The 27951-nt window shown below is 38.6% G+C and overlaps 3 protein-coding genes across 3 annotated transcripts in view; 2 read left to right on the top strand and 1 right to left on the bottom strand.

Annotated features, from left to right (window-relative positions):
• LOC145492238 (uncharacterized) overlaps positions 1 to 27951 on the bottom strand; it is a 213475-nt gene that overhangs the window by 91862 nt on the left and 93662 nt on the right.
• Positions 18758 to 20581, top strand: LOC145492414 (octopamine receptor beta-2R-like). Its single transcript, XM_081471863.1, has one exon. The coding sequence runs from the start codon at positions 19673 to 19675 to the stop codon at positions 20579 to 20581; it is 909 nt and encodes a 302-aa protein (XP_081327989.1). The 5' UTR covers positions 18758 to 19672.
• On the top strand, positions 20671 to 25835 carry LOC145492412 (octopamine receptor beta-2R-like). Its single transcript, XM_081471861.1, has one exon. The coding sequence runs from the start codon at positions 24869 to 24871 to the stop codon at positions 25775 to 25777; it is 909 nt and encodes a 302-aa protein (XP_081327987.1). The 5' UTR covers positions 20671 to 24868; the 3' UTR covers positions 25778 to 25835.

Raw genomic sequence — 27951 nt, 5'->3', positions numbered from 1 at the left:
TCCGTGATACGTAAAAAAATGTCTCCCACCTTGTTCAAGATTTTTGCATGGATTTTGACAATAACAACGTTGTTTGGCAACTGCTTCATAATAATCATCATCGTCTCAAGAAAACGTCTGCGCTCAAGCAAGCTCAACAGGTTCATCATTTCTCTTGCTGTCGCTGATTTCGTTGTGATGTACATTATGAAATATAATTACCAAAACTTTTCTAATGCTATACTAAAATAATGTATTTGTTACAGGCCAAATTGGATTTCAGATCTAAAGTTTTTCACCTACATCGTGTAGTGAAGATTGTGTGCTCTGAAAAGCAATGGCTCTATCAGAAACCCACAAAATTACAAGAATATACATGTATATATAGGTATTATCAAGATTTCATGCCTGTCAATTTTGTCACTAGAATCATATTCTACACTTTCAGCTAATGACTTAAGCTGGTCTTTAAAAAACCTCTCCCTCCTTTCGTGAAGGTCTCGCCACCACCTCTCTATCTTGTTCTGGGTGGAGGGTCCATGGAGTACAGCATCTGTTGGATTCTCCAAATCACCATGTTTCTCCCTCAGAAAACAATGAATTGTGGCCATGACATCAGTTTCAGTCCCTCTGTCTACTCTCAGAGTCCATGGTAAAACTAACAGAAAAACACAAACACCAAAAATTAGATAAAGGCCTTTCGAGACAGGTGATTTTTTATGACACTCAATTGTAATCGAAGGCAGTCGACTCTAGCTAATGGCATTTGCTTGTAATCTGTGGTAATTGATAGCAATTACAGGATTATTGATTAGCAATCAAAAATAATTGTGCGCTTCCTGAAAATACCCATACCTACTACAAGGGTGGTCATTGGAAATTCCAAGTGGGTGGGGGGTCTCAATAGCAAGAATCTTAATGGGAAAGAATGAACCTTAACTGAAAATTCCAGGGGGGGGGAGGATTCAACCCAATTAACCATTGTTGGTGAGGGGTATGGATATTTTCTGGAACCACACATTGTCTCTGGTTGTTATCAAATTTTTATGTGATTCCTGATATATATGATTCCTGATGATCAATTCCCATCAGCTGATTAGGCCAGGTGATTCTTTAAAGTGTTCACTACAACAAGCAGTCTTACCTCTAGATTTAAACAGATATTCAAAGTAGAAATCTTGCTATGACCTTAGGATTGTTGTTTGATGTCCACACTCGTAGGAAGTTCATCCTTCCACTGTAGGTATCTAAATCACCATAAATACATAATGGGAACATGGATTTCTGGTACCCACAAAGTTTATCATGCCCGTCAAGGGACATTGTACAATCTGCACCCTGTTAACAACAAACAAAATTGTTCTCTGTAAGGTATATTTTGACATGTTTGTTTTTCCCATTATTGTAATTTTAGAAGGAAACCTTCACTTACTATATTTACTCAAATATTACGCACTGACTTTCAAAAAAGTGCCACCCATGAAAGCAAAAAATGTTACAAGGCTCCATGCAATAAACTTTAGCTAAATTGCTGAAAATAGTCTAAAATATAATTTCTTTCAAAATCTTAGAAATAATAATTTATTGTTCCAAAAAAGTGAATATGAGTTATCTCCCAGTTTGGATATTTTTGTGTTGTCAGTCGTGTCGACACCAGTATCAACAACTTAGTAGAACTGCTTTTGTGTGTAATGATAAGGCAACTATGTGACATAGGACATCCAAAATGGTTGGAGAAAGTAATCCTGCAATAATTTAAAGGGGCAGAATCCCATTAAACATCTCTATCTCACAAGAGAAGCTGCTACTTCCACCAGCCACAAAGGCATTTGTTCGACGTGGTCGATTAGATTGGCCTACTAGATTGGCTTCAAGTCCTTGTGGGTCAGCTTCCCCCATCACCGCATATACCAAATCACATGGAACGTTCAGTCCATGTAACTCTCGTACTTTTTGCTGCATGGCCCGATAACCTAGAAGCTTCCCTGGACCTTGTAACTCTTTCTTGACAGCACTTTTTACTGCTACCAAGTCGACTGCCGAAAAACTGCAGCCGGCGGCCAAGGCTCCTTAAACTCCATGCATACATCGGATAATCTAACTTAACAAAGTCTAAAATCTCATTTCGCTGTAGGTTCTGGCGAACATATTTCTGAAGATCACTTCTTAGGGCCTCATCACTTTCCCACTCTGGGTTTCTAATGCGCTCCGCCATCTTGGATTGGAGCACAATGTGCCCGTTGCATTATGGGCTATGGCCCTCCTAGGCCGTGAGTTTCAGTTTAGTTTTAGTTTAGTTTCGTCTGAATTCGATCTCATTGCGTGTAAATAAAACTCAGTACATATAACACTGAGACAAAATAAAATGTCCTTAGAATGAATGAAATTTATTTTAGAAAACAAACAAGAAAAAATTAAACCCCTCCTTAAAAAAATAAATAAATAAGACAAATAACAAACAGTAAACTATAGACAAAAAAGCTAAAAAGTACAAGAAAATAGAAAAACAATCGTTGGTTTTGCTATGGCACGCATAGGCCACCATAGGTGGTGTAGGGTTTCAATACTGTGGCTGCTGTTTAAAAGAAACTCTTCAAATGATCTCTGAGTAGTTTCGCATGTGCGGTGGTTCGAAAACCTGTACGAACTGGAAAGGGATTATTCTCGATGTAACTGAAAGGAGCTGAAAGCAAACTTCAAGTAGGAAATATGAAAAGTTAACTTGAAACAAAAATGGACTTGTAACCTGAATTCTTTGTTCGCAATATCTTCGATTTTGCATCCACGGGAGGTTCGTATGCATGGCGCTATTGCCTTTTGTTTTTGCCTGAGTGATTTTACACGCTGAGGCTTTGATAGTACAACGCAGAAAAAAAAATTCGTTTGAATTTTCCATGAAGATGTTATTTCAATACGCTGATAACGCAGAAAGGGAGCTCAAACTCCGAAATGTACAGCTGCTGAGACAGTGAACGCCATGGTCTTTCGGAGAACTGCGTGGTAGATAAGCGAAAGCTATGTAAGAATAGACACACGCGCAGACAACAGGAGCGCAATTTATTCTGTAGAAAAACGTCAATCTAATGAGTTTACCACGCCTGTCAATGTAAAATCTAAAGTAAAGTAACAAAATATTTTCTAACGCAAAAGTACTAACGATTTGAGATTGACAATTTACTAACAAAAACCGTAGTTGCGTAAGCATGACAATGAACAAGTTGAGATTTCATTGTTTTGAACCGGACATTTGATTGGCTGGATTTGAAAATGTTGGAATCTATTGTTTTAGTTCTGCCATCTGATTGGTTTGCAATGTCTGGGTGGCCCCGGTTTCAGTAAACGCACTGTAATTGGATTGATATGAAAATTGCACCAGTAATTGGAAATTGATTGAAATTTGGTGTTAATAATAATGTGCATGCACACAGCTAACTCCACAACCGCACTATACAATTCAGCTGCAAAGTGTAATCTTTCAAAATTAAGGATCTACCAAAACTGCATGAAACACTTACCTGGAAAAAATATAAAACTCCTTTTAGTGTCATTTCCATAAGGGTTGCTTGCTTCACATTTGAACTCTCCAAGGTCGTCTACCTTGACATTAAGTATAACCCATGTTTTACTGAACCATTTCTTTTCTATGCTGACATGAGTCCAAGAAACATCTGGAGTCGGTGTCCCAGATACATTACAGTACAGAGTGACATTTCCAACTTTTGTTACGTTAGTGTTGTTCTTCAAGGGTTCAATTGATGACGGGACTATAAACACAAGATGACAGAAATCTCAAATGGACCATTTTTAGATTTCATCATAAATGCTTTCTCTCTCAATGAGATGCGCTTGCAGGGAATCGTGGTAGTTGTATTCTTCAAGACAAATATCCAGTCCAAGATGACAAAAACAACTTCCATGATTGCCTGCAGGCATATCTGACAGAGGGAGCTGGTCATTGTACTTACACTCCAACACAACTTCGGAGAACAAGTAAACTAATACATACATTATTAATATTTCTTCTACTTGTACTAGTAACTACTTGGTCTACCTTTCATAATTCGCCACACAAAAAATAATAAGAAGAAAATTTAAACCAAGTTAAAGTTAGAAAATTAATTTAAGCGGTACAAGACATAATTGTTAAAGACAATTTTTGTTAAGCGCTGTAAAGAAGTTAACGTTCTAATGGCGAGTTCATTAAAAGCCAGAACCATCCTACTGTGTCTGACGTAACAAACACAAGCTCTTCGGGTACGAATGTTAATTTGGTAAACAAGACCCGCACATTATCATATTTGGTTTTGAGAATATTAGAGTGGCTGCATCCGTGCCATGAAGGACAAGGAGGTTTATAAGGGGAGGCCGAAAAACGGCGGCGCCATCAAATTATTACACAGCCTAGTAGCGAGAATAGATATGCTGCAATTTTAAAAACGATTATACATCCGCCACTTATTTAAGCCTAACAAGCAAGCTAAGTAAAAGCCGGGAAAAGAACCAGTGAAATTTATGATAGGCAGTCACAAACTAAGAATTGAAATCGGAATTCCAGTGTATTGCAATAAATACTCTGTTACAGTGGAATCCCGATTTCTGGAACCCTCATTATTTCGAACTTCCCGATAACTCGCACCGAAAGTCGTTCCCTCCGGCCTCAGTTAAACACTATAATTTTGCCCTCGATTTCCCGAATTCTCCGATTTTTCGAAGCAATTTTCGTTCCACTTGAAGCTTCGAAAAATCAGGATTCCACTGTATCTTCTTTACTAGACATCGGCGAACTTATGACTTCCACAAATCATTATATCAATATTCAATTAGCAAAATTCATTTCATCTTGCTTTGATTTACGCAATATTCTTCTTTCCAATCAAGCCGATGCAACTTGATCGCTTTATCATAAACTTATTATATGTTCATGAAAATCATTACTGTTTAAGTTTAAGTTTCAATGAAGCGCTTCAAGTTGTTTGGGTTAGAGGATTAAGTGACAGTAATGGAACCGCAAGTTGGAGTCATATCCCTCTTTCCTACCTAAAACCAGTTGGTGGTCTGTTTCTTCTGCAGTGTAATTTTGACTTAAAGCTACGTAAAGTTGATATACCGATTGATTTTTACAAAGAAGCTCTGTGCGCCTAGCAAAAAATTAACTGCGGTACTCCTAACACCAAAAAGCAGGTATTAAATGAAATTGTTTGGAACAATCATCACATAAAGATAGAAGGATATTCCATTTATTTCAAAAAATGGCACGATGCTGAATTAACTAAAATTGAAGACTTTTTTCAAGGTAACAGATTCCTAACTTTTGAGAAATTCTGCAGCAAGTTCAAAATTAACGCAAACTTCTAAAACTATTTCGGTCTGTGCCACGCAGTACCTCAAAAATGGATCAATATTCTCAAAGGAAATGTTACTGAAGCTTGGGAAAAACGTTCTGAGAAGGATAGGATATCTTTAGATAAACACTCTTGTAGCTCAGTAACTAAATTATTTGATGAGAGTAAATTCGTTAATTTACGCCTAGAGCTGAACGAAGGATGAAAGAAACCAGTCTAAAAGAACATACAATACAACTCATTTACAACCTTCCGTTTAATGTTACCAAAGACACTAGACTCGCCATTTTCCAATACAAAATAATTCATCACATTCTACCCACAAATTCGACACTTTTTAGAGATTCAATCAAGGAACATGATAAATGTCACCTCTGTGGAGAAAGACAAGCGTTAACCCATCTTTTTGTTACCTGTTCTGAAGCTCGGCTTTTTTGGTCTCTCTTTACTAATTGTGGAGCTCCAAAAACGGAGATAGGATCACTCTCGATGAAAATGAAATAATATATGGCGTGACAGATAACTTCGCACGTCATCTTGGCTTAAACCTCTGCATGATTATAGCCAAATATTATTTGTATACTGCCTCAAGAAAAGAAGAAGAGTTTTATTTCGATGCTGTCTTAGTGATTTTGACAAACAAAATTAGAATTGAGAAACATAAATCTAAATCCGAAATTAATATATGAGAAACCCTCCTATTGTAGCTAACCCCCAACATGAAAGATATTAACAAATTGTAACGTAAGATATTATTGTAATATAAGATATTAACAAATTGTAAATAATGTTAGTATTGTAAGTTTTGTCAGTATTGTTAAATTGTAAGTTACTTTAACATTGTAAGTAGTAGGTAATTTTTGTATGTAATGTAATGTAAGATATTGCAATAAAAAAATTTATTAAAAAAAAAGTTCTGGTCAACGAACGAATACACGGTCGTGCTCCTGCGTATGCCCATATTCGATAAGAATTTTCCAGGTCCACGTCACGGTTGTACACGCCATGAATACTCTAGAATTCTGTAGCTTTGGCGTCAAGATCACGTATTCGAGGATAAACGTATACACGCGCAGATCGCATATACTTTGAATTCATAGTCTAAATTTTGCTTGCAGGAGAATGCTATGCACCCGAACTGTTACCTTCTTTTATAAAGTTCTTTTTACAAATTAAAGGGTTCGCCATCATACTCTAGGATTACGACAGATGTGTGGTATACTTTAATGAAAATCCTCGAACGATTATGAACGGAGCGTATTGCACCATATTCGACACGAATATTCCAGGTGTACGTCACGTGTTGTGTGCGGCTTGAATACTCTAGGATTCTATTGCGTCACAATCACATATTCGAGTCTAGAATACTCTAGAATATTTTGGCTTTCACGCAGTGTTACTAAAGCTTTTGCAACACTGTATGTATTTATGGTCATGCGAATAAAGCTAGTTGTTGTTGTTGTTGTAAGCAATAAATGATATCATTTTCAGAGTAATCAAGCCTAACGCAAACGAATGTAATCTTACGCTCTCGCAATGAAATATTTATTGCTCACGCATTTGCTCATTCCTTTTCCCTCAAGAGATATTCCAATTTTGTTTTTGTTTTTTGCTTCTTATTTTCTACGGGGTATGGGGGGACATGCCTTCACAGCCTTCCAGAGGCTCAAGCCTTCGGCGCGTTAACTTGCAAGACTTGCATCGTTGGTGTTAAAAGCCTGGCTAAGGCCTTGCGCATTTTCCATAAATGAGGACACTTAATTTCATCATTAGTTCCGAAACTACAATGAAACTAACAGGCCGTAGGGTGATAAAACTGCTATCTTTCAGTACAAACATGAGAGCTCCTGATTAAGTAGTGACTTTGCATCTTGGTGGTGCTGTACATGTGCTCAGACATGATGGTGACTGTTATCATTGTAATTATAACTGAAAGCGTCCACAAATTATTTACCATTGACAGTAACTGTAACATTCTTGTCACTTGTGTGTGCAGTATCGTTGGCCACACATCTGTAGGTGAAGTTTCCTTGAGCTGACATTGTTCTCTGCCATACTCCTTCGGTCTCACTATTAGGCATTTGTATATTATTCTCAAACAGCTGATAAGTATGAACAAGAGGTTTACCATCAGCTGAGCAGTTGATACTGATAATATCGCCGTTACAGATGTTTGAGTCACTTGCCATTAACTTGACATTCTCTGGTTTGTCTATACCAAACGGAAAACATAAACGTGAGTCACAATATGAGTTTTATGCCTTAAACAGAGGGTCTCATTGGGGTTAATCGCCAACCGTCAAATGACCAAGATGTTACCTTCGTTGTTGAAAAGGCACGAAAGTTTTCAATGCCGGTTTTTTTCCAACAAGGGAACAAAGCAGATGACTCGTTTACTCGATAAACTGATAATTTCATAATTGCCTGGATGCTCAATTTACACTCAATTCCTCTGGGTTCTCACATTAGAATACACGAGAGTCAAATCAAAGAATAATCTCATAATAATAATAATAACAATGACAATGACAATGACAATGACAATGACAATGACAATGACAATGACAATGACAATGACAATGACAATGACAATGACAATGACAATGACAATGACAATGACAATGACAATGACAATGACAATGACAATGACAATGACAATGACAGTGCCAGTGCCAGTGTCAGTGCCAGTGCCAGTGCCAGTGCCAGTGCCAGTGCCAGTGCCAGTGCCAGTGCCAGTGCCAGTGCCAGTGCCAGTGCCAGTGCCAGTGCCAGTGCCAGTGCCAGTGCCAGTGCCAGTGCCAGTGCCAGTGCCAGTGCCAGTGCCAGTGCCAGTGCCAGTGGGTAGCGGTAGCGGTAGTGATAGTGATAGCGATAATGATAATGACAATAATATTTCATGAGGGAACCCAGCTCGCCAAGGCGGTTTTCAGTGGGTCCCTCAAAAGAAAAGGAAAAAAAAAAAAGTAATTTCATTAATTAACTAATTTTAAAAAAGTCCATCCGTAAGATTGCTACCTACACAAAAAAAGTAAGTTTAAAAAATCATTAAAATCAATTAAAATCTCTTTAAAAAGTTTTCAGTTTCGCTTTTAAAACAGAAGAAAATTTAGTTTCTTTAGTACGAGGAAGGGGCAAACGAAGATCACTGGAATGGACAGCTTGATTTCTCATCAAGTTAAAGTTAAAGTCCGTTTCTCCGTGTACATTTCTGTATTGATGAAAAATTGTTCATAGGTATAAAGGTATTGGAGAGCTACGGAAAGAGCGATCAACTAATTAAAGCGGAGCTCCAGCGGCCCGAAGGGCTGCAGGGAGGAGCCCCATTCCTTAGCAAATTTGGTAACTCATCAAACCTAGAAAATTTGGTTATGACGTCACCGTACGAGCGAGCGAGCGAGCGAACGCCGTTCGTACAGACTCTGGGTGAGGGGGAGAGGAGCCTCGCGGTAACGCGAACGGGGGAACGGAAGAACGCCATATTTTTTTAGCGGGATTTTTAAAGAAAAGGAAACTCATTTCTATTTGTCATGTCAACAAACGATAGCGGAGGTTGATCTAACGTTTTTAAGATGGCATTGCACTGAAGCAAAAAACAGAAACAGAAAGCAAGAATTAACAAGCAAAGAAGTAGCGAAGACGATCGCGAAAGAGAGAGAGGGCCAGCGCTGGGGAAGGAGGCGAAACAGTACTGAACAATGCCGTGAATTATAGCGAGTCAAGTACTAGAGAAAGGAGATGAAATAATACCGAACAATGTCGTTAAGTAAGGCTAACGAGGACTATAGAAAGGAGACGAGATACCCGACGACTGCAGAATTTCCCAAGTTAATTCGCGCGTCGAGATGCTACGCAGCCGAGCAAGAAAAGTCACATGATTAAAATCAGGTGACGAACAAGAGAACTGTGTGATTAGAGTAATTACAAAACAGAAAACACAGCGGAAAAAAGTGGTTGATTCGTTGATCTATCGAAAAGATTAGATCAGTTCAGTTCAGTCTCCACAACTTTTCCTGCAAGTTTCTGCCTGGAAGATTTACACTGGCCGACGTGAATTGCCAACTTGAAGTAGGTGACTTTTGTTGTGGCGTTTGGTATCGGCAGGTATATTTTGCAGGGCGCAGGTTGCAGGTTGCAGGTTGCAGGTTGCAGGTTGCAGGTTGAAATTTAATTATAACTGGAAAACCGCTGGCACTTAAAAGAAACGTACAGGTGGTAGATTTACCGTGACTGTTACATGACACTGTTTACAATCGCTCAGAAAGGTGGCTTCCAACTAAGTGCCAAACCGGCCGAAGCGATGGGAGGAGAACATATTCCTATGATTTTAAGCTTGCAATGAATTATTGTTTTTGAAGAAACATCTGAAATATCATCTGAAATATCTGCTCAATTTGGTTTCTTTCCTGTGAGTACCAAACTGAAAGCACACTGAGCTTGTGCTAGTATATTCCGTCGGTTAAAATCTTATATTATTTCATTTCTCTATTTATTTGCTTCATTTGTGATGCAATCTTCTGTTGTCGAGGAAAGACCCGAGCCAAATCTGGAATCGATGGAAACATCTGTGGAGCGGCCATCCAGATGGCTTTGAAGGGATTTCACCGGTCTCAGCGCGTCGATCGATAAGTACTTATAGCGGATCGATCGTGTTTTCACTATGTGAAAGAGGCGAACTATTTTATGTAAGAACCCCTGGCGAGTATATAGGTTATAAATTATTTTTAGTGCCAGCGGTTTTCCAGTTATAATTAAATTTCAACCTACCTACAACCTGCAACCTGCGCCCTGCAAAATATACCTGCCGGTTTGCTATGGAAATTATGAAGTTGCCTCAGCGAGATAAGCTTTTTTTCAATAGGAATCCTTTTTAAGGTCTTCCTTATTTGAAGCCATGCTGTGAGGCACTTTACAAATTACATCGTTCTAATTTCGCTCATAACAATAACACGTGAGTGGCTTTGTGGAGGTTGTTGCGGTAAGTTGCATATTGTAAACAAATCAAGTTTTCTCTCGGTTTTCGTCGTCAACTTATACCCTCACGTTTGAAAAAACAAAAAAACTGTATTTGTAAACACCGCCGGGCAAGTTTTCCTTGTGTTAGTTGGCACAGCAGCTTCCTAGACTGCAAAAATTTCTTGAACCAAGATAGGCCAACAAACCATTTTAAGCCGAAGCGAACAGGATTTGCTAAATTTACTTTTGACGTTCCTATGTGAATATTTACACCTTGTGATTACAAAGTATTTCCTCGTTTTGTTAATTCAATTTATTCGGTTTGGCGAAATGCTGGGGGAATTTCCAGGTTAATTTGGTTGAAGACTGGTAAAGCTACCGCCAAAAAAATGACTACAAAGCTAAATTAAGCCGTCGGCAAAAATACAAATCTATGCTTAAGCGTGAATAATTGTTTAGCTTAAACGAATTTTCTTTATCCTTTCTTTCATTCGGTCATCCTTCATTGAGAAGGGATTTGCTGTTTGATACTCAGATGTAATGATCTGCATATTGTGTTTATAATGTAGATTTCCTCGTTTTATTTTGTTGTTGTCCAGTTAGTTCGGTTTGGTGAAATGCTTGTAGTCGAAATGTGGAGTAGACGATTACGCATGTAAAACCTGTCGGCGAATAAAGCTCTACTTCGATTTTGATTTGCTATTTCATTTTATTAGTACCGCTGCTTTTGGTTGGGGGCACATGACCCCTATTATCCTAATGAGATGTTATTCCCCAGTGTGGTATTTACACTTAAGGAAATGTTCCATAAAAGTGAGATAGTACTAATTTAAAAAAAATGCTTAGAAAAAATGTAGGGCATAGAAGTCCTCGCCCCGACCATTTCTCGGTAATAAAAATAACTTTTACATATATACATTCGGAATTTAGTTAGTGAGAGCGCATTCCTCTTTCCACTCTCTCAAGCTCTCTCTGCTCTCTTCTTCACACTAATTTTGTTATTGACTAACTTATTAACCGAATTTCACTGACTGTTTTCTTTGTTGTGCTTTACTTTTTTGCTCGTCGAAGAAAGTTTCAGTTTCTTCCTGGCTGTTTCCTTTGTCCTGTCCGGTACCAATTCGTTTGTGATATAACTTTGCCAATTCTCTATTCTCATAAAATTTTATCTCGTCGGGGTAATAGAATGCACTCGCAGAGTGTTCAATCATCGTTTTCAGTCGCTACAATTTTCAGGAAAAAAGTTGTGGTTTTCTTAATTTTCTTTTGCTTTGTTTTAGGACCTTTTAGCAGGCCCGTAATTGGCCCGTGAGCACTACGGGAAAATAATTTTCAAGTAAAGAATTAGATTCGTTTTAGTGTTAAGCATTTTCAAATTATTTTAAATTAGGCATTTCATTTTTTTTTTTTTTTTTTTTTTTGTCACACGGGATGTTTTGCGATTTTACCGACATATACCATGTAAATGGAAATAATGCACTAGAAAATCAGAGCGTGCGTTATATCGGCTTAAAACACAAGCCATATATAATAAATGTATGTTAAAGATGTTTTTATGACAGAGAACTGGACAGGGCAAGAACTTCTCCTGCTTTTGTTTTGCAACCTAGAGTCCCTTATTTTCCACCATACCTGACACAGAAGCTCACCAAATCCTAACAAATAACTAACATGGGTGTATCTCTGGCCTTTACTTTGTACTACATGATTGCATATTCCGTTATCCTGCCTTAACTGCTAGAAACAATTTTGACAGAGCTGTTTCAACAGTTTCACTTAAATTGATTTCCAGTTAAACAGCAGTACATGTAGCAGTGTACTTATCCGCCGCTAATGTTTACACTCAAGTGGTGAAGAGTGGTATCACTTGACCTACTTGCCCGGGGTCAACGCGCGTGTTTGCAAGAATGTTTTCATCCGCAACGATTGTTAAGGTTCTGTCTTGTTAAACATTACTACGGAGCATGTTTCTCCACTTTTCGTTTTGTAAGAAGGGCGCGGGATTTTCTAATACAAAGGCATAAACTTCTTTGAGCGGATTCCTCTCGTCGACGTCTTCACTGCTCAAACTGGCCGCAAAAATGCCTCGGTTTCGCAGTGCGCGGATATGAGAGTTCACCAGAGACTTCAGGGGATACACAACCAAAATTGTGGCATGATGAGGGTATGAATAGCTTGACAGCAGGCGGTGTTGGACACGGTTCACGTGACAGTATTCTACCAATCATATGTCGTCTCAGCCAGGGCAATGGCGGACACATTTTTCGTCACGAACGGAGAGTAGGTTGTCTTTTCTCGACCGATTTCTGCACTCATCATGAGAATCAAACGAACCTTTTCTAGGAGCTGCTAGTGTAATATCTAGACCAGTTATTTGCCAAGCCTCAAGTGCAGGTAAGCAATTTTTGCATCAGAACTAATCAATAGAAATCATGCTATGTTGAAAACGTTTGTTTATCACACGCTCTTAACATGGGTATTTTTTTTTGGTCGTTTGCGGGGTAACAGGGATCAGTATTGCCCAATATTTTTTGCATGAAACTTTAGTTCGAGAGTTGAACTTTAAGAAGAGTCCGGCGGGCCCAGGCGGGCGCCGCCGTTTTAACGGTCAAAATAGGACTTGAAGTCAGAGCATTTTCCTTGATTTGTCAGATGTTCGTGGTATTTCGCGGGAGTGATTGTGTGATTTCTACCCTTGTTTTAAGAGTATAATTTTGTGGCTCGGCTTGTTCCTTTTAAATCTTACTGTTTTCTTGTTATGTTTTTTGTAGTGCGTATGTCATCCGTTTGTTTGGCCGATGCTCAAGATTTTTGGATCCTGTTTTGAATGCTAGTCCATGAAAAATATCATTTAATTTATAGTGAATTTTCACTATCATGATCACTGCCTGTCTTGAATTGTATCTCTAACAGAAGTTTACTACTCTTGGATCGGATGTTATTGTTCAGTCATCTATGGCTGATTATTTTTTATCTTCCACTTCTTTATGCTTGTTTTCCTTTGAATGTTGGTAGTAGTGGGAGACTATACATCAATAAATAATAAACGTTTCATGTGTATAGTTACGCATAATTGTCAACCCAGAACCAGCCAATGTGTTTGAAGCAAATGCTGAATTACCAGGTGGTATTTTAAAAGACTATGGGCTTAGAATTAACTTTGCTATATTTCCCAAGAACTAAATTTATCCACTTACACTGTAGTGATCAAACACGGAAAGTTACAGCATGGTGCTGTTTAGGATATCAAATTTAGAATGGAATAGACCAAAACAGAATACATAATGACATAATGTAATTGACTACTTAGGAAGCTGCTTAGCAATCCCAGATTTTAAGAGCTACTGCACGTGTTCAATATGGTGCATCTGCTTGTATTTTAAAATGTTGTTACAATTAAGCTATCGCAGTCAAAACATCTCATTATAGATCATCTAGGATACAGCTACATGCTAGATTATTCTGAATTCAGTTGGTCACAGTCATTAGGAGTCGACAAGAGGAAGTGCTGTGGAGACTACTTTTGACAGTTATTTAACAGCCAATGTAGAAAATGTTAATATCAGTACATGACCACTGTGTTATTGACCACAGGACTTGCAGTAAATAATAAATTTTAAACTGACAGATATTTCAAATGACCTGCATAGCACTGTTCTGGGTAAAGAGCTCCTTTTAGTTTACACAGTTTACTTTGAACCTGAAGCTTCAGCAGAGGTGTGATATGAGGACATGCAATGAAGGCAGGTCAGGACCAATGAGCTATTCATTCATTGCCAATTGACCCTGTCTATCATTCAAAATCTTTCAGTTTACTAATTCATAAGTGAACTTAATGTTGGCCGCTGTTTCCGGAATATGGTTCTTGTGCTATTTTGCTGGTTTTTTGTTGTGCTTGTCAGTACTTTGCAAATATTCAGTTTAAAAGGCATACTTTGGAATTGAATTATTATTTGCAAGTAAATGTAAGTCAGTTGTTTTTACATCTCCATCTGCAATTTTAGTTGCAACCACTTTAAATAGCATGAGGTACATTATTTGTCCAAAGCATTCAATTCGTGTAACTCGACCAAGCCTTGTGTCCATTGAGCCTGATTTTCCCTTTTACATGGCCAGTCACATGTACTGAGTACCCAGGGATGGGACACTTAGAGCAGATACAAGTTACATCCAACACCTAAGCACTAGGTGGAGAGAAATCTCAAACTCTCATCAGTTTGAACATTGATATTGCCAGTGGCAATGTCTGAGGCAAAGTAATTTGCCTTTTACTTTAAGCACATTCAAGGAAGTTGAGCAAGACCAAAATCGTGTTATCCCATTGTCTACAAAATAGATCCACACAGTACATATTTAATCTTGGATTTGTAAGTTGAACAAGAGTATAATAAAAATAATAATAATAATAATTTGCTGGAAGTGTGTCCTGGTAGAGGGACGAATACAATTATTTTTTACCACTTACATTGAAGCAAAACATACCCTACTTCTCCCATTAAGCTTCTAGTTTCTTAATTCCATTTATTGCCAATTACTTTTGTTATTTTGAAAGAGCCATAGCTCATTAGTAAGCTGTTTATGATTCCTTTTGGTTAATAAGGAAATGCAGCGGGCGAAACTCGATGAATCAAGCTTTACACAAGTTTTCAAGGACAAAACATTGCTTTAATTTCGAATTATCGACCCTTTTCTTTGTAGGTTTTACTAATCTCAGCTCTCTTATCGTCGAACGAAACCATAATATCTGTCAACAACCATGTAGTTGGCCAGCGATACACTGATATCTAAGAAGGATGGTGCGGAAGGTTAGTTCAATTCCGGCAAGTTATTATCGAATTCGAAGAAGTCAGAAACGGAAATAATTTATCTTTCAACCGTAGAGATTCGACGAACCGCGAAGCTTCGATTCCTAAAATCATCTGTTCAGCACTGAAAATGGTGGCTTTGTGAATCGAGCAGAAGTCATCTACAGCTATTACTTGGCCTGCGGAACATTTCATATGGAGGTCATTCGAGATTTCTTTCAGCATCGAATGCCAGAGAACGTCCTATAAGTCTTATTTTCACATCTCCATAAGCGCGTGGAGATGTTTGCCGTTCAGCGATCAGATGAAAATGAACTTCAGGGAAAATTTCTCCTGGCATACTTTGCGAGTCGTGTCCAACACCGCCTGGCTTGACAGGTACAGGTATTTGCAGACATCAGGGAGCAACTAAAATATAATTGACTTTCCCTGTCCGGTTGGCAGTATGGCGAACACATCGTTGCGATTTAAGCTTATGACTGCGAGAAAGGTTTTCTTTTGATGTTTGGTGACACTTTCAATCTCTTGAAAACGCTCCTCGAGTACCGAGGTAAAAATTTCTTCGAAGACACTGTCAGAAACATAACCCATGTCGAACACAGGCGAATCTTGAACGTGTATAAACTGAGAACTGAAGTATTTTGCAAACAAATTTTTTTCCCTGGTAGAGATAGGCAAAATTTACCTCAAGAAGTGCAGTGACAGATATCCCCACCGTCCTCTCGGCATTACCAATCAAACGAACCAATCATATTGATTTGCGTGTTTGTAAAAATATCAACCAATCCGAGGCCAAGGGTCAGATTCTGACCTTGGCGTCTGCATGAAAGTGAGATTCAAGTCCAAGGTAACCAGAGGTTTTTCGTTCTCGCCGCTTCGCGACTCGTGTTTTCACCGCTTCGCGGCTCTCTCGCAGCTCTCTCATGCAGAGAAAAATCAAGAGAAGAGAAAAACCTCTCTTCTCTCTCCCTCTGGGACCAGGGTACTAAGGTGCAACTGGGTTTAGGAGATGCGCAAACGAGGACTCACTTGAAGTGCAAATGAAAACAATTTGACCATACTGCTAAGGATATAGACTAGGGTGGATTTAACTATCTCTACGTTTCGAATACCCGAGATGATTTGGTTTAGTGCCCTCCTTCCTAAAAGCACCGGCTCCTTGTAGTGCAAAGCACCCCTATTTCAATAAGCGCCTCTGAAGTTAAAGTAGCATCCAAGACATAGACATAGAATGGACTGATTAGATGTAACCTGCGTAGCTGGCGTTAAACGGGAGAGGGGTGGGCAAAGCGCGAATGGAAGAAGGGGACTGGGAGAAAGGAGCAACTCCACTTTGCTCATTTCTGCATTCCCTGGCGAACGCAAAATTCCCATTGGCTAATAATGAGTAACTTATTAATTGTTGGTAGCACATTCTCATAAAAACAACAACAACAACAACAACAACAACCAACCACAGTCGCGGATGAAGTTGTATCGGCTAGGGCTTTGAGACATTAAAATCTCGCTAGCTAGCGTGAGTAAATTTACGTTGAAACCCTAGCAAAAATCGACCGAGACAGCACTTTTACCTGAGAAAGCTGGCGGTTTTGCCTCTAAGATACGGGAAAGTCTGATCTATAGCCATTTATCAAATCTTTGCTCGTGCCAAGAACTATGAAGTTAACGGGAGTGCGTCGATTCTCGTTATTTCGCCTATGAGAAGTATCTTTGAATGTCTAGGAGATGGAATCACTGGGCATCCTTCTCCTGATTGCTCCAATTTTCCGGTGTTATACGTTAGTATAAAATACTGGCTATCTTCCTTCGCCTCACAGTTCGTAACCGAAGCGGTGATGGCATTGTTTGAGGTTAAAGCCGTCTTAAGCCCTCTTTATAGCACAATATAATTCTGCGGTGTTTTTGATTTTGCAGCTACAACTTCTGCAAATACGTTTGAATTAAAGTGAATCCAGTGGAAGAACAATAGTTAGCCAAAACAATTTCTGGAGTTTCTTGGTAAAATTTCAAAAGGCGATCTCTACTTTTGCACCAGACCCGCTACCACAGAGCCTGCAGAAGTTATTGCAACCGTATTCATTCTTTTTACTCCCTATTGTCTAACTCTTCGTGAGAGTAGAGGGAGGATATTTACACGCTAAAATAACGTCACGGTTGTTATGTTAAGGTTTTCCCATCGGAAAATGATTTTACTTAACTAAATTTCCGCAGGAAGACAGTTATGCTGAGACGGTAAGCGCTAGTTTCCGACTAGTAAACCTGTTGACAGTAATCGACAGTTGATTAAATCGGATTACATCGAAATTGGCGGGGCGTAATAAGAAAAAACCTGGTTCTTATTGCAGGCGTTCCTTCTTCTTTGCATTTTCTTGCCCCCTATTCCTCCCCCGTTTACTCCTGGAAAGCAGACTAGATTAGATGAGTATATCATGGAGCTTTTAACGTAATATTGAACGTTATGACTATCAGATCTGCTATCACGTTACAGTTCTTGAGTTACAGCATCTGTTATGCTTCATTAAACTATTACACCACATTCAGATATATATGCTCCAAAAGAAAAAGAGCATCCTTCCTAATAAGAGCCCCTCTTCTAGACGGGCTAGTCTTGTGCGTAGCAAGAACTAGGGATGTAAGATATGTCGGCTCCTTTAGTTTTGATCTATAAAAAATTTAGCACAGTTGTGTGTAAAATCACAGATAGCAGAAAACGCTATTTGATCTTTTATCCAATTAAAGTCACCGGGCGATTACACGATAATAATAAATAATAGATCGTGTTCTTCGACATTTCCGACGAGCTTGGAAAGATGGCAACTTTGTAAGTGACCTGTAATGTCATCTTTGCATTCCAGTAATCTCCGCACGGCAAATGGCGAACCACGGAATCACCACAGCTAGATTTTTGCAACTCCGAGAACGAGCATTTCGCATCCGTTGCAAACTTGTCGATTACATCAATGATGTGATACTCACGGGCAGATTGGGAACTAAGACACAAAATGGCCGTGGCATTTATCAATCCTTCCTTGGATCCCCGGATCACCGTTTACTGTTCATACATGTATGTGTGCCGTGAGTTGGCCTGAAGATTGCTTCTACAAACCTTTCAATAGGACGCTACATGATTAAACCAGCTTCGAGGAAAACAATGGTCAGTAATACAAAGAACATCAAAGTATGTGACCGTCACGCTCGACACAGATGAGGAACGTATAAATGTACCTTGTATGCAAACCTACAGCTGGAAGGAAAAGCTGGCAGTTTTAATGCTACCTAGGTTTCAAGGATCGCTACAAAGGACCAAAAATTTAATCTTGAAGCCAGGTAAGAGATTTACGTAAATTTACCGGAGCATTTTACGAGGGCGAGTATGTTAGTTACTCACTGGAATATTTTCAAAATTCTCTGAACTTTAAGCGGTCGTTAGTTTTGAAAACCTAACGAGTACACGAATTTTATTATTGTTTTAGATTAAGGGTCATTATTCATGTAGTTCAGCAGTTTCAAAAAAGTGCCACATTTGGAAAACGTGCCTTCAAAGTAGAGCTATTTTCGTGTTTGGTCCAAAACTCGATTGAGCGGGTAGAAAATCCTCTTTTTAAACCAACTGCTATGATATATCTATCGTTAAAAAAAAAGAAACAAAAAAAAAAAAAAAAGAATTGGGTCTTTTGAGGGAATATTAATTTTTTTTAGAGCGCCGGCAATATGTGCTATTCTTCCTGTTTCGACATGCACGAAACTTGTGTCGAGCCAACCGAACTTCAACCACTCATAGACAAATTCAATTAGAATTTTTAATCAAATAAAATTCAATTTAGTGATTGCCTAGATAAGGGCTTCGAAATCCCAGCTTCTGAGAAAAATCGAATTTTCGAAGTAAAATCAGTGGTCGGTTTTTACAGAGACAGCCTCCTAACAGTTGGAGTCAATTCATATTCAGCATGATGCCTTCTCTGCGCAAAGTCTTATGTTAATTTGGAAAACTGTAAACAATGACGTCACCAGGGATCGCTTTGAGCGATTCCTCTATGCATTATCCCAGGCGTAGAATTCATAAAGTTATTAGATTGCAAAACAACCCTGAGACAAAGAGTTATTCATTAATGTAATAATGAGAAATGACGCCCATCAGCTTCTCGTGCAGCTTATTCTAAAGCCAGGTCTCCCCAGAATTCCAAACAAACTAATAATATCCGTAACGAAAAAAATTTCTTTTGAAAATAGCTCCTTGTTAGAACTAAGATTAAGGAAGGGCACCAGATGGCGAACAAATAAATCCATATTTGGTTACATGAGTCAAACGCTGTATCATCAATGTTGCTGTTGGAAGTTAGCATAAATCGTTGTTGTGAATGTAATAAATGTAACTTGATATTATTATTTAAATAGATTCAAATTTATTGCTCTGCTAATCCAAATGTGGCCATAAATTATCTGTGACACTGCCATAAAAGAAGGTTTCGAAACCACGAAAATGAAACTGCTTGATTAAGCTTCAGCTGTTCCTAATTTGCATATTTGTTCGATATCCGGGAAGATCTCTAGCTATAGCCTTCGCGGCAAACAAGCTCCGTGATACGTAAAAAAATGTCTCCCACCTTGTTCAAGATTTTTGCTTGGATTTTGACAATAACAACGTTGTTTGGCAACTGCTTCATAATAATCATCATCGTCTCAAGAAAACGTCTGCGCTCAAGCAAGCTCAACTGGTTCATCATTTCTCTTGCTGTCGCTGATTTCCTTGTGGGGTTAAGTTTGTATCCTCCTCTGTTTTTCTGTGGGCGTTGGTTTTCCTGTCACACCAGCCTCATGAAATCATTTCGTTGGATCTTCATCTACTCATCGGTTTGTAATCTGTGTGCCATGACAGTCGACCGTTATCTCGCAATTACGTCGCCCATTTACCACAGAACCAAGGTGTCTGAGAGGGTTGCGGTGGTATGGATAACACTCTCTTGGCTTGTTGTGGTTGTTTTGCGGGGTGTTGTTTTCATTCCACTCTACTACGTTTATAAACGAAAAACATTAGAGTTTTTTCTGCCTATACTGTTGGTCATCTTTGAAGTACTTCCCTGTCTACTTATTTTTGTTGCTGCTGTTCGCATAAGCATCATTGCTAGAACACAAAAATTACAGCACAGGGACAAATCGAAAGAAAAATCTAATACAGAGGTTAAAAATAAGCGCGGTTCCACGGCTTTAAAAATGATACTTTTCGTCGCCTTCCTCTTTATTGTCTGTTATTCACTGGAAGTTTATTATTCAATGTGTAAAAATGTTTTGAAGTTATGCGAAGACACGGAAATATTCCAGATGATTCGTCGGCTCTTCCTGATTGCTAACTCTGCCGTAAATCCGTTTGCATACGCCTATTTTAAAAGAGACATCAAAGAGGAAGTAAAAAGAAAAACAAACGTGTTCTGTAGAAAACGGAACCTGGAACTGAATGTAAAACCAAACACAGAGCCTGAGGTTCAATCTGTTAATCTAGACTAGTCTTTTTGGAAACGACTTTAACTCTTAATTGTTATAACATAATGATGCACATATTGTTTGGTAGCGAAAATATCGACAAATTTGTTTTTATACAAAACGGTTTTCTTTTTTCACAGCCAAATTGAAAGTACGTATATGGCAAACAGTAAGGAAACTTGATGTTTTGATGTTTATACAGCTACGAAATATGTACAGTGTAACCAGTTAAAAATGTTTTAAAGCATATGCATCTTATATTCGTTTAATTAATTGTTACATCCTGCTCTCTGTGGATTTAAGTTTCTTGATATCGAAGAAATCTGTAACCCCGTTCTATGATTTTTCTTATGAAGCGGGAAAAATCTGCTTGGAAAAGTCTGTTTGAGTGCAATGACTTTAATCGGGTTAAAATTGAAGGAATTTCCTACCGAGTCATTTTAAACACCATTGGGGGCTGGACTGTGTATAGAAACTCCAACTGGTGCTTTATTTTGTCACATGTTTACATTTACATACTTTTTTAGGCCTCCTCATTTTGACTTTTCAAGAACATAAATAATAAATGTTATTTCTTGTTAGGTTGCATGCATCACAAGGAGTCAGTAAATGTAAAGATTTTATAAGGCATAAGTAGAGATTAGGCTCAACCGATTAATTCAAGATCTTTAAGTCCATACAGAGTATAATAGTCACGCAATGATTTCGAGTTAGATGACCATGGAATATCTCACAAGCGAAGCGATTTATCAGTGGATACATGATCCATTAGAACATTGTTTATTAAAAGAAAAATCAAGCGCGGAGTGGAATATTCAAAGTACTCCACGACATAAACAATGTATTACCATTTTATCCCATTTACAGTAAGTGAGAGTCGTACAGGGTTATTCTCGTGATGCGTGTTTAGCTGATTTCATTTTTCGTAAGACTTGAATTTAAGAATTATTGTTCGTGATCTCAAGGTTTTGCGTGACCGGGGAAGAACGTGAAATACTAACCAGTATTCGTGATCTTAACAAGTACCAATTCTGAAACAACACATTATCTTCTGTGATATTTTTTCGCCATAGCTACTGCTAAAGTTGTGGACCTTTTCAGGCTGAACACCCTAAGAGGTGTCAAAACCACTTTTTAACCCCTGAAAGGTACGACGCGCACCCTGTCTTTTTTATATGGCAGTTCCCCCCACCCATGAGTGTATTTACTAATTTCCGTAAGCGGACATTCTCGTAAGTGGAACCTTGAAAGGAATTGAGCCTGACTTTGAAAGATACTCGTAAACATTTGTAAACTGTATCACTGCTTTTTGTTGCAGTGAGACTGTTAATGCTAATGTTAATGCTGGCTGAAACTATGATTTGTTCTTTAATGAGTAAGGGCCAGTTCTAGCACTGCAGTATACAGTTATCCCTATTTAAAACAAATCTCTGTTGTCGTAGGACACTTTGCTTTAATTATAGAGGATCGAACATTTAACCTGTTTAAAAAAATAAATAAGTAAATTAAAAAGGGCCCATAAATCATTCAAGTCGGAACAAATGCCAAAAATATTGCCAGCTGATCATCGTAATTACCCAAGATTTAGCCTTTTCTCGCTCCCCTCTCTCCCGTATCCAGTGTTTTTGAATCAACCATAACTCCTCTGCATTTCAAGAATACGCCTGACGCTCGCAGCATTTGTTTCTTCTGAAGATGAGGAAATATCTCGGGACAACTAACCAAACATGGAACAAACACGATCGAATTAGGAATTCTTTTTGCCGACGTCGGCCATCGCTTCCCTTCTGTTTTCGTTTTCGTCTTATCTCAATGTACATGCGCAGTAACGATTATCTAGGAAACTAGTTAAAATTACAAGCATGCGCAGACAATTGTCCCTGGACCCTCTCTCACTTAAGTTGCGTGACAGAGAGAGAGGGCCAGAATTGGACTAAGATATATCTTATTGCGATCTTTCATTCAAAAACATTCTACGGAAAAAGATTGGTTCTAAACAAAGATATAAACGAAAAACGTTTCTTCACATTCAGTAGCTCTAATTGGTAAATGTCAACAAGTAGTCACGAGAAGTAAACTTGCATAAAAAAGTTACGTGGCACATTGCCGCGTTGAACGATTGTCAAACGTTTGTGTTTGGTAAACGAAGAGCTGTTCTGAACGTTCTCCGTTTGTAGATTATTGAATTTAAGCTGGAATATGTCGTCGAGGAAACCCAGGAGTTCGTGTCCATTTGCAAGTGCGATGAAAGCACCACGGCGGAAAAAGCCAGGGGAAAAAGGTTTCAAAAACATTCGGGCTAATGCGTTAGCTTCCTAGCGACAAAGATTCCTTCTTCGAGCAGGGGAAGCTATTTGCACTGGACGAGGAAGACGTTTGATATCAGATTCTAACCAATGCTTGGAGAATATCACTCAAATATTCCCCGTTTTAGCTGGGCATATTCAGTCACGTGACGAGTTTAGACCAAAATATTTGATGGATTATAAACTTTCGTATTGTACAACTCTTAAGCTTTCAAAAAATATATGCTTCACCGGGGTCTGTGTCAAACGTCCGACCGTTAAGCGGCGCCAAAGAATAATGGTCATTTTGTGCACACTGATACCTTAAGGACGTTCGCGCTAATTGTTTCTGCGCATCCTTACTGCGCACGCAAATTCACACGCTACGTCATCCATCGAGCGCTCATTACCGTCATAAAATGAGCAATAATAGGGAAGATAACCATAGCTATAGCTTTGCCTGGAATAAACGATTATGGACGTTCGGTGACCCCTATTTTGCGTTTGATGGATCATTTTCTCTACCGATTTTCTACGATCAGCGAAAAAATGAAGAAAAGCTATCAATTAGAAGTTTGATTTTTTTGCAAAATGTACTGTCGAATTCCGTTCTTTTCAAATCTTTGTTTAGCTGTGCGGCGGTTTAAAAAGGCCTCTTCCAGGGTTAAGTCCTACATAAAGGATGGCAACACTAAGAATCATTTACGCAAAAGACTAGCTTCCACAAAATGTGACTAGGATCGTTTGCCTCCGTTGACTCACCTTCGATATTTCCAATTATAAACCCCTGTACACTGAATCACGCGTGCCAATTTTTCAAAATCAGGGCAGTTTTTCTCACGCTTTATCTCTCAAACGAAGTTGGTGACCCCCAGCTGATGAAGGCATCCTGTTGCGTGCTCGATCTGACGAGAAGCTCTTCAACCCTGCACGCCCCCGAGCAAAAACTAAAGTTCAAAAAGTAAAAAAAAGGAAACTTGGGGTAGCTTTACTGCGAACTATTATTAGCTTTAAACTAAACGAAACTTGAAGAGCTTAGTTCCATATGGGGAAATCTTTGTTTACAATATTTCCCTCATTCAGTTAGCAGAAACGTTTCAGTTTCTGACCAAGCTACAAAAATATCGGTTCTGAAAATTGAAAGGGCTAGCACCATTCACGGTCCCAAGGAATCTGATCCTGATATACTGAACGCCTTTTGCGCAAACCGGGTATAAAACTCAAAATTTTACAAGGAATAAATGACCACCACATTAACACTTTTACAGCCCAGACATTTTGTGGTTTTTGAAGTCCAATTTCTCCTTGAATAATACATCCAAAGAGCCAAAAACTTCGCTTATTAGTAATTCACAGTTGGAGTCAATTTATATCTAGCATGATGCCTTCTCTGCGCACAGTCTTATGTTAATGAGGAAAAATGTAAACAATGAAGTCACCAATAATTGCTTTTTGCGATCCGTCTATGGATTATCCCAGGCGTAGAATTTAATAAAGTTATTACATTGCAAAACAACCCTGAGACAAAGAGTTATTCATTAATATAATAATGAGAAATGGCGCCCATCAGCTTCTCGTGCAGCTTATTCTAAAGCCAGGTCTCCCCGGATTTCCAAACAAACAAATCATATCCGAAACGAAACAAATTTCTTTTGAAAATAGCTCCTTGTTTGAACTAAGATTAGGCAAGGGCTCCAGATGGCGAACAAATAATGCCATATTTGGTCACATGAGTCAAATGCTCTATCATCAGTGTTGCTGGTAGAAGTTAGTATAAATCGTTGTTGCGAATGTAATAAATGTAACTTGATATTATTATTTAAATAGATCCAAATCTATTGTCCTGGTACTCCAAATGTGGCCATATCATATCTGTGACACTGCCATAAAAGGAGGTTTTGAAACCACGAAAATGAAACTGCTTGATTCAGCTTTAGCTGTTCTTAAGTTGCATATTTGTTCGATATCCGGGAAGATCTCTAGCTATAGCTTTCGCTACAAACAACCTACGTGATACATAAAAAAGATGTCTCCCACCTTCTTCACGATCTTTGCTTGGATTTTGACAATAACAACGTTGTTTGGCAACTGCTTCATAATAGTCATCATCGTCTCAAGAAAACGTCTGCGCTCAAGTAAGCTCAACTGGTTCATCATATCTCTTGCTGTCGCTGATTTCCTTGTGGGGTTAAGTTTGTATCCGCCTATGTTTTTCTGCGAGCGTTGGTTTTCCTGTTGCACCAGCTTCATGAAATCATTTCGTTGGATCTTCATTTACTCATCAGTTTGTAATCTGTGCGCCATGGCAGTCGACCGTTATCTCGCAATTACGTCGCCCATTTATCACAGAACCAAGGTGTCTGAGAGGGCTGTGGTGGTATGGATAACACTCTCATGGCTTGTTGTGGTTGTTTTGCGGGATGTTGCTTTCATTCCACTCTACTACGTTCATAAACGAAAAACATTAGAGTTTGTTCTGCCCATACTGCTGGTCATCTTTGAAGTACTTCCATGTCTACTTATTTTATTTGCTGTTGTTCGCATACGTATCATTGCTAGAAGACAAAAATTACAGCACAGGAACAAATCGAAAGAAAGATCCAATACAAAGGTCAAAAATAAGCGCAGTTCTACGGGTTTAAAAATGATTCTTTTCGTTGCCTTCCTCTTTATTGTCTGTTATTCATTGGAAGTTTATTATTCAATGTGTAAAAATGTTTTGAAGCTATGCAAAGACACGGAAATATTCCAGATGATTCGTCGGCTCTTCCTGATTGCTAACTCTGCCGTAAATCCGTTTGCATACGCCTACTTTAAAAGAGACATCAAAGAGGAAGTAAAAAGAAAAATAAACGTGTTCTGTAGAAAACGGAACTTGGAACTGAATACGCAACCAAACACAGAGCCTGAGATTCAATCTGTTAATCTAGACTAGTCTTTTTGTAAACGACTTTAACTCTTAATTGTTATAATATGATGACGCACATATTGTTTGGTAGCGAAAATATCGACAAATTTGTTTTCATACAAAACGGTTATTTTTTCACTGCCAAATTAAAAGTACTTACATGGCAAACAGTAAGGAAACTTGATGCTTTTTTTTGTTTATACAGCTACGAAATATGTACAGTGCAATCAGTTAAAAATGCTTTAAAGCATATGCATCTCATATTCGTTTAATAAATTGGTACATCCTGCTCTCTGTGGATTTAGGTTTCTTGATATCGAAGAAATCTGTAACCCCTTTCTATGATTTTTCCTATGAAGCGGGAAAAATCTGCTTGGCAAAGACTGTTTGAGTGCAATTACTTTAATCGGGTTACAATCGAAGCAATTGCTCACCGAGTCATTTTTTTAAATTATTAAACACCACAGGGGGCTGGACTGTTTATAGAAACTCAGACTGGTGCTTTATTTTGTTATATGTTCACATTTACATACTTTTTGGGACTCTCCATTTTGACTTTTCAGGAAAATAAATAATAAATATTATTTCTTGTTAGGTTGCATGCATTACAAGGAGTCAGTAAATGTAAAGATTTTATAACCCATCAGTAGAGATTAGGCTCAATCGATGAATTCAAGAATTTGATCGAGTTCCTCCAGCCGATATAATGGTTTTGCCATGGTCTCGAGTGAGATAGCCATGGAATATCGCACGAGAGAAGCTATTTACCAGTACAGTGAAACCTGTATTAAGCGGACTTCAATGGTGTCCATTTAATACAGGGTGTCCACCCAAAGCAGGTTCTAATATTTTGTGCAATAATAACTACTTAATGACCCAGAGTGAGGTCGTTACGGGAAAATCTCCAACTGAGGCCTTGCCGTATTGACCGAGCGATAGCGAGGTCAATGCGGTAGGCCGAGGTTTGAGATTTTCCCGTAACGACCGAACGGTCGAGGTTATTAGGTTGTTTATCATATGGTTCATCAATAAAAAAAAAAAGTTATTCGAGCGGAAGTTGTCAATTTACATCCGGCGATGCGCGCGTTTACCGATTCATTCATCGTCTCAAACCCAGGGCAAAATTACACAGTCAGCGAACTTCACCACTGTATTACGTATTCCGTTAAAAACACTCATTTCTTTACGGGAAAACTGACTGTCACAGCCTCAAAAAGGTATTTTAGTACGTGGTACCACAAGTTGATGGGGGAGTTTTTCCGACTTTTGTGGCGAAACGTCAACGCATATAGAAAAGACTGCAAGTGCTTCAAAATTGTCCAAACCAACCGTCTTTCGGTGAAAGAAAATACTAATGCTTCAGAATGCACTGCTCAAAATAAGCTTAACTCGATCTTCGTAATCGCTTTCGACAACATATCTTCGCCTTCTTCATTCTGGGATTTATGGATAACTTTTCAAGCCTTCTGAACGTCTGCAGTTATCAGAAACACCGCTACCGACAGAAACCGCCCGATTGCATGTTTACGTCTGATGATCCTGGAAGTTGATTTACACTTGCTTGTGTCAAAGCGAGGGAATCTTTTTGATGAGAACTTTGACGGAGTTCAATACTTCGGTAATTGTTGTGACTGAGATGATAACTTATAAGTTTCTTCGTGGTGTTCCGCTCAGGATGCATGACAGATCTGCCGATGGTGTTTTTCACTTAGCGATTTTAGCTTTCTTAAGACTCGGCAAACTTTGATTGTTTTTCACCAGTGCCCGCCGAGGTTACCGGCTGGTAAGTCATCTATATAAATTTTATTAAAGAAATATCTCTAAACTTTTAGCTACTTACATTCTCTTACTGATTTTAATCGGCTTTCATCCCTTCAATGCGCTTGAATTTTCAGAGTCGGGCTCTTCCTAATTTGCATAATTCGTAATCGGCCCGTGGTCATTACGGCTGCATAATGACATAACAACTGCTTGTGTAAAGAAATTTTAGTGCTTGAATCCTTTAAGTACAAAAAATGAAGCATTTCTAGAGGCCAAATCTGGGGAAAAAATGCAAACAATCTGAATGGCCTGAAGCTTCCCCGATTCAAAGTCAGTAAGCGTGCTATTAGAAAAAGATATACACTGCTGAGCGAGAAATTTAAAGCAAAGATGAAAGAAGAAGAGAAGGCAATTGGAATCGAATGTGATTTGAGTGAGGT

The sequence above is a fragment of the Orbicella franksi genome, chromosome 7, assembly GCF_964199315.1.
Source record: "Orbicella franksi chromosome 7, jaOrbFran1.1, whole genome shotgun sequence".
Lineage (NCBI taxonomy): Eukaryota > Metazoa > Cnidaria > Anthozoa > Scleractinia > Merulinidae > Orbicella > Orbicella franksi.
This window is presented reverse-complemented; position numbering and strand designations above follow the sequence as displayed.

Coding starts and splice junctions, on each gene's coding strand:
- LOC145492414 (XM_081471863.1), top strand. CDS start 19,673: ATGTCTCCCACCTTGTTCAAGATTTTTGCTTGGATTTTGACAATAACA.
- LOC145492412 (XM_081471861.1), top strand. CDS start 24,869: ATGTCTCCCACCTTCTTCACGATCTTTGCTTGGATTTTGACAATAACA.